Genomic DNA, 7166 nt, shown 5'->3' with positions numbered 1-7166 from the left:
GCTGCCGTAGTTGTCTGTATATCCTTACAGATGTTTGGCAGCATCTCGAATCAACAGAGCAACAAAGTAGAGAGCAATCCCCACTTTGATTGACTAATGCCTTTCAATCCTGGGGCAATACTCTCCTGATTACTCCCTTAGAAGACAACCAATAAGACTGATCAATCATACCCACAATTGAATCGAGGGATAATTCCCTGAAAAAAATGCTCATCACCTTTGACAAAGAGACAGGCTCATATCGTAATTAACTAATCAAACATTTAATTTCTTTCATTTTCTTGTTTCATCAGTTTGCCCACATCCTTCCGTTTGTTCAAAACAAAGATGAGCTTTGTCTACTGAGGAAAATAAAAAAAATACAGCAACATGAGAGGGGATTTAATCTGCTTGAAGGCCAATGGTAAATATTTATTCACCACCATAATAGAAGAATCCACAATGAGACAGCTTCACTCGCACCACAAATACACATAGAAAATCACCAGTAGATAAGATGAAAACATTTTAAGAAAGTGAAAATAAAAAAAGAAGCAGCTCAAACGGCAAGAAGGCACCAAATTCATATCCTGATCTCTTTACACATGCATTCTTATGTTACACAGGCAGCAGGGTGAGGGTTCTCCATTAAGTCTTGAAACCCAAGCCTGACCACCTCCTTGTGCCCTCCTTCTTAGCCTTCTGCGAATTAGTATCCATAAGATTTTCTAGAGACGTCAGCTTCCTGTTTCTGACTCGGCCTGCTTCTTTTAAGAGCTCAGCGAGCCTTTTCCTCTCATCTTCAACATCAGGGTTTGCTGTTCCAAGCTTCTCCTCCCTCACCTTAAGTACATATTCCAGGATTTCAATTGCATTTTCCACCCTGTTGTAAAACAAGTGCAAAGGAGTAAATGACATATAATCTTTGATCCCGAGTTATTGGCATACCATAGTTTGTGCTAAACAGCCAATAGGGTTAGAGGTGGCATCTGGATCATAAATAGACTTGACAATACCAAGCTTGCAACATTATGGAAATGTGATTGGTGAACCAGAAAATGTTTATCACGATAAACCATAAGGATGATGCCCTAGTCATTACTCTAGGAATGCAAGTTCTCATAATTAAGATGCCGCTAAGGGTTAAAAAGTAGACCTATCAAAAGTTCTCTGCATCAGAATCAAGAATAAATTGTAGTTATTAAGCATAAAGATGCACTACATACAAGATCAACAGACTAATGACAACAAATGAATATAAGGCTATGAATGTGTGCTAAGTTACGGTTACGACTTTAAAATGAGAAATCTGTTTAAAGCAGCTTGTTTTCAGCTCCCAATTCTGCTAGAATTTAACTCGCACAATTAGTAAAGAATTAGAGCTAGATATGAGAAAGATATTTCAACCATCAGACCAAGATATGAGCATGAAAATTAGCTGAAACTACATGCATATGGAATCCCCGAGGGACCCCGAGGGACCTCTGGCTCTCACCAGATTTCTTAGAAATTCATGGACATCTGTAGTTCAGTTAAAAACTAAATAAGCAGAGCCTGAGCTACACTGGCTTATGCCAGATTGGTTAGTTTACCCCCTGGTTGTGTTGATCAATCTGTTAGATGAACTCAGACCAATGTTGTCAAGATAAGGATAACAATAGATGAAATTCTGCATCCAAGGCAAATGGAGTTTATCTCGTCAGCGGTCAAATCACTTATCTGGCCCTGATAGGAACAATATTATATGGTCAAATATGAGATAATAAGAATAGCACTATCTCCAACTGATGGAACCAAAGAACCAAGTCAAACTGAACTATTTGTGGCAGCAGACACTTCAAACAGAATCATCTTGCCGCCATCACCTCTCTCCAGTTCTGCCATCATTTTCTTTAGTAAGCATACAAGTTTAAAAACCGCCTCCTCAAATCTAGAATTTTTTTTACATCAGTTTCCCGTTGACCAAAAAGACATAAGCTTGATTACTGACATATTAGACTGAAGTTCCGGAAAATCCTTTACCACACAAACTGAGTTCAATCAGCCAAATACTATTTTCAAAAATATATTTGCATCCAGAGCTAACTTGTCGTATTTGGATACTCTGCTGACCAAATGTTTTTCCTCTGCTTCACAAAAAGAACATGGTCGCAGGGTCTTAAGTAGAATAATAACATGGAAAGCTGCTCCGAGGAGAAACCTGAAAAAAGACAACATCAACTAGATGATAGATCTATAGATTTCTGATGACTGACGTAGGTGGACAAGTTGTGGCAAGTCAATGAGCTCCTCTTTCCATACAGGAGCGATATTGGAATTGGTGTCCCTATTTTTCCTTTTAACTAGCAAGATATCCCTCAGACTTCATTTCATCAAAGAGTACTCAAAAAGAATCGCATTGAACATAAGGGTGTTGGCCAGCAGATGCTGCTTGGGTTTCCTCAAGATGATCACATACCCCTATTGAGCTGGAGATGAAAATGTTGGGCCACCTGAATTGGTTAGTAATATGGTAGCTGCATTAGAGAGGGGGCAGTTCTGACCTAGGAGAAGAAAGAACTCCGAGCAATCATACAAGTTTTTGGAGCCTGTGGCATTAAAATATTTGAAGGAATTTTAAGATAAAAATGCTAAACAGTCATGGAAGATTGTATTAGAGGTTCACAATATTGTAAATGTTGGACATTCATGCATATCAACATCTCACATTTCAAGGAGATGTTCAAAATCTATGTTGGACATTCAGGCATATCAGCGTATAACATTTCAAGGAGATGTTCAAAACCTTGTTCTGATGACTTCTCAAACAAATGATTTTTTCATAGGATAAATTTTTATGCCCCAAGTCAAATTAAGTCACAAACTTGCCAACTGTTTAAACATATGACTACCATTCCTTGCTCATGAAAATATAACAGGCCATGCAAATAATAACTCCATTTCAAGCCCTCCATGCACACGTGGACGCATAAAAAAGAAAGAAGAAAAAAGTTAACTCCGACCTCCCCAAATTGCTTTTCTAGGATTACAAAGTGACTTTTGAACCTTAGGAGACCCTACTCAAATAAACTATGAACCCCTCCTAAGAAGAAACCCAAATGGGCATGCAAGCTGTCCATATAAAAAACAATTAGAGAGAACATTGACTACTTCACGAAATCAGTTTGCCTTGACCTCCTAACCTCTTACTTGCAATATAACCACCATTTACAGCAATTATAAATACAAACTAGGATTTTAAATACCATGGAATGGGGCCATCCAGTTTTTCTATGGAATGGGAGACCCGTGTACCGACAGTTAGGTGATCGATGTCCCGTATTGTAGTCTTCCCCACTTGTCCCATCCTGACATTTGGGACAGTGGGACACCTCGCCATACCACCGGTATTGAAAAAAATGGTATCGACTTTGTAGAATCGGGTTCTTATATATCTAGCCAAAACCAACCTTCATAACAACATGCAAGAATCAAGTTATTAGTGCTTCCCTTTGAGCCAACAAATGCTTAGCCCTGTTGCTTTATAGTCAGCCGATCTCCATGTTGATTCCAACTTATTAATGGCAGTAGACTAAAATAAAACCAAAGTCTTTTCTATTAAAAATTTAAATTGTTTTGAAGTTCATTATTAGCAGTAAATTTTTTTTTTTTGAGAAAAACTGTTGCAATAGAATCTAAGATGAGCATGGGAGGAGTTAAGATACATGATAGCCTCTTTGAAAAAGCGAAAACTTTATAGAGTTTGTGGATGGGGTTATCTGAGATATGATGCTGAAACACAAGGGGAAGCAGTAGGTGTTAGTAACTAGTGCTGACTAGTTTGGGTTGTAGACTTGTAAGCAAACACCTTTAAGATACGAGATAAGGACGGAACAGTTCACTAGTTCTCTATAATGTTAATTATATGGGTCCAAAGCACGTCACTTTCTATAAGGACATAGGAAGAATTAAGTAGTTGGTTCTTGGTAGAAGGCACGACTATATCAGTATTTGCAAGTTAGAATTGATCTAAGTAGAAATTTAATGTGACCGAAAATTTGATTGTATAGCCCTTTCAAAGTACCCTGCTGGGGGAACTTACATGTAACGGAAATAAGGGTCAATACCTGAACAAAACTTGCCATTGTTTGTTCCATATATGAAAACCCCATAGGCCAAAACCATTTGTTAAATGAGCTAAATGACCTCTTATGAGTAAATCTGAAGTACCATCAGCAAAGAGGTGCAGGAGGCAAGAAAATTGCAGCATAACAGACACTTTAACTTGCAAGCTACAAATGGGTGCCTGAGTACTGATTAAAAAGTATAAATATAGTTTCAAGATGAAGAGCGAAGAAATATAAGAACTCAGTAAGTGCAGATGTTGTGCTTACCTTCCCATGGCATCATATGTCGCAGCAAGATTACTATATACCCCAAGAGTATCTGGATGGGTCGACCCATATTCCTGCTCCAAAATTGCCCTTGCTTCCACGAAGAGCTCGGCTGCCTCATCAATCTTAAAAAGTTGCACACATGCCAGCCCCATCTGATTCAGCACAACCCCAAAGAAGGCCGACTTTTTCTCACCAGTGGCTCTCAGCTTGGCCACAGCGCTCTCAAAAGAGCTCCTAGACTCTCCATACCTCCCAACCATGTAGTACATCACCCCCATCTGGGCTTCAATACCTGCAACCGTGCTCCACTGCCCTGGTGAATCCTCCAGCAGCTTCAATGCCTTCTGCAACAGCTTCAATGCCTCTTCAGGCTCGTTCATTGCTTCATAAATAGCTGAAATTTCCATCAGACCCCCAGCAATATCCTCAGGACTCGTGCCTGGAACAGGCTTGGCATAGATCCTGAGGGCATTCTCACAGTAGGACTTCGACTCCCGAAACTTGCCCGTCTTGTAGTAGAGGTCGGCAAGGCGGACAAAGACCGAAGCAACAGACGTGTGGTTGTCGCCCTTGGTGGACTTGAACACTGTTAGGGCCTTCTGGTAAGAGAAGACGGCCTCGTCGAAGCGGCCAAGGGAGAGGTAAGTGTTGCCGATGCCGACATCAATGGAGGCGACCTCGGCCTCCTGACCATTGGCGATCATGGCCATCGAGGCAAGGACAAGGTGCTCGAGAGCGGCATCAAAGTCACCCTTGGCCTCGTAGATGAGGGCCATAAGCCGGCGGTCGGCCGCCTCCTCCAGGGAGGCGGGAGGGCTGTGCTCGCGGTGGATGTCGAGGGTCTTGCGGCAGAGCTTCTCCGCCTCGTCAAACTGCATTGCCTGAACATGGGCTTCTGCCAAGTAACTGTCAAATTTTTAAAGTTCAGTTACCGATTAGATTAGCCGGGTGGAGTAAGGCAAAAACTGGGATAGCATTGGGAGCCACTCCTACCGAGAATACTAAAAAAATAAACCTTCTTCTGCTCGCGTTCCCCGCAAAAAAAAAAAAGGGGATTTGGGGTCGCCGGCGGGGGGGGGGGGGGGGGGGGGGGAGCTATGGACTAGGGCGCCGGAGGTGACGGCGACGGACGGAGGTCTTGGGAGGAGAAGAGGACAAGAGAAAGTGCGGGTCTCCGAAAGGAAAAAGGCGTGGCAGCGGGGCTCATGTGAAAGCCAAAGCATCGTGCTTGAGCCAAAAAAAGCCTAAGCATCGTTGCTTTAAGATAGCTACAAAAGTTTTATTCCTAACAACCCTGATGCACGGTAAGCGTTAATCCCCCATTGCGCGGTCTTGCTAACGTGCGCCTCGCCTCGAGGGCCATCACGGCAATCAGGACCGTCCACACCGGAGGACAGTAGTTAAATTGTCATTAAAAAAGGATACGCAATACACGGAAAGAAAGGTGTACAACGGCGGCGATCTTACCGGCAAGTCTCGGCAACCCTAGGATCCGACTCCCCAAGCGCTTCCATCTGGATCTGGAGCCCCTTTGTGTAGCACTCGATGGACTGATCTAGCCTTCCAAGCATCGAGTGCGTGTCACCGAGCTGCATGTACCCGGAGAACGCCGCCAGCGCGTGCTCCGGCCCCGCACCGGCCTCCGGCACGGCCGCCACCGCCTGCTCCAGCACCGGCACCGCCTCCTCGTACCGCCCCAGGCTGCAGTAGATCGCCGCCGTCACGTGCAGGCTCATGGCTAGCTCCAGCGCCGCCCCCTCCCCCAGCCTCTCGAACGCCCGCGACGCCCGCACCGCGTACTCCAGCGCCTTCCCGGGGCCCTCCCCGGACGCGATCGTATCCCGCGCCAGCTTCAGCAGGAACGGCCCCAGATCCGGGTTGTCCAGCGCCGCCTCGTCCGCCGCCGCCACCGTTGGTGGCCGCTGCTTCTCCGCCGACGACGATCCCGGGGTCCGCTTCTTCCGGTCCGGGGAGGGCCTCGCGCGGGAGGACGAGGAGGGCGACGGGGTGGAAGCCTTCTTCGGGATCGGGGATCTGATCTCGCTGGGGCGCCGGATCTGGGTGTCGCCGTCGTCGGGGACGGCTATCCGGAGAGGCGGAGCGTCGGGTGGGGCGACGAGGCCCGGCATGGAGGCGTTGGAGGCGGAAATCGAGGGTGTCTTCCTAGAAGAATTAGGAAAATTGGAAGAGAGATCGGGGGCTTTCCGACGAGAAATCGAAGTAGGGATGGCGTCAGAGATATAAGCGAGATGGAGAGTAAACGGGTGGAATTATTTGTAAGAGATTACCACTCGCCACCATTCCTAAAGCTTGCGTGCAGGATACTTCTACCCAGTAAGAAACAAATTCAATTTTTAAATAATTAATTAGTGGATTTGTGAAGCCTGGGTTATTGTATTCTGAGTTCTAAACCCTTTTTCATCGCTTTCCTTTTCTGCCCGTTAAATAAATAAAAAAATAATAATAAAATGGTCCTCAATGCTTATTTACTTACCATGATGCCCCTACTTCCTTGCTAAAACTACTAGGAAGCCACTAGCTTTTGTTGGCTTAGACGCTGCCTGATGGGAACCGGACGCATCGAAGAGGCTACCGGACGTGTTATTATATCCGTGTTATTTCTTTGCCACGCTGTCATACAACTGGTTCTGGATATCAGGACAAAATTATTCTTTAGCTTTTCGGTTTCCACTTCATTTTTACTTTTTAGCGACCAAAGTGATCCTATGTTCTTTCTCTGCCTGTTTCTAAAATAATTAAAATGGAGGAGGACATACTTGTCCTTAGAAAAGGATTGTGCTTTATCAAGAG

General features: G+C 44.5%; 1 protein-coding gene across 1 annotated transcript; it reads right to left on the bottom strand.

Moving 5' to 3' along the window:
- Nucleotides 1–384: 384 nt before the first annotated feature.
- LOC103711305 (protein KINESIN LIGHT CHAIN-RELATED 1-like) lies at nt 385–6688 on the bottom strand. Its single transcript, XM_008797398.4, has 3 exons — nt 5823–6688; nt 4353–5261; nt 385–862 (listed from the first exon to the last, which is right to left on the bottom strand). The coding sequence occupies exons 1-3, from the start codon at nt 6482–6484 to the stop codon at nt 628–630; spliced, it is 1806 nt and encodes a 601-aa protein (XP_008795620.2). The 5' UTR covers nt 6485–6688; the 3' UTR covers nt 385–627.
- Between the last annotated feature and the right edge of the window lie 478 nt (nt 6689–7166).

The sequence above is a fragment of the Phoenix dactylifera genome, chromosome 4 (genome assembly GCF_009389715.1).
Source record: "Phoenix dactylifera cultivar Barhee BC4 chromosome 4, palm_55x_up_171113_PBpolish2nd_filt_p, whole genome shotgun sequence".
In the NCBI taxonomy this organism is placed as follows: Eukaryota; Viridiplantae; Streptophyta; class Magnoliopsida; order Arecales; family Arecaceae; genus Phoenix; species Phoenix dactylifera.
This window is presented reverse-complemented; position numbering and strand designations above follow the sequence as displayed.

What these genes read in the sequence shown, in the direction of transcription:
- LOC103711305 (XM_008797398.4), bottom strand. Translation starts at nt 6,484, where the DNA reads ATGCCGGGCCTCGTCGCCCCACCCGACGCTCCGCCTCTCCGGATAGCC. An exon ending in AGGGTTGCCGAGACTTGCCG is followed by an intron (nt 5,262 to 5,822) that starts GTAAGATCGCCG and finishes AAAATTTGACAG; the next exon opens with TTACTTGGCAGAAGCCCATG. An exon ending in ACATATGATGCCATGGGAAG is followed by an intron (nt 863 to 4,352) that starts GTAAGCACAACA and finishes GTTTTACAACAG; the next exon opens with GGTGGAAAATGCAATTGAAA.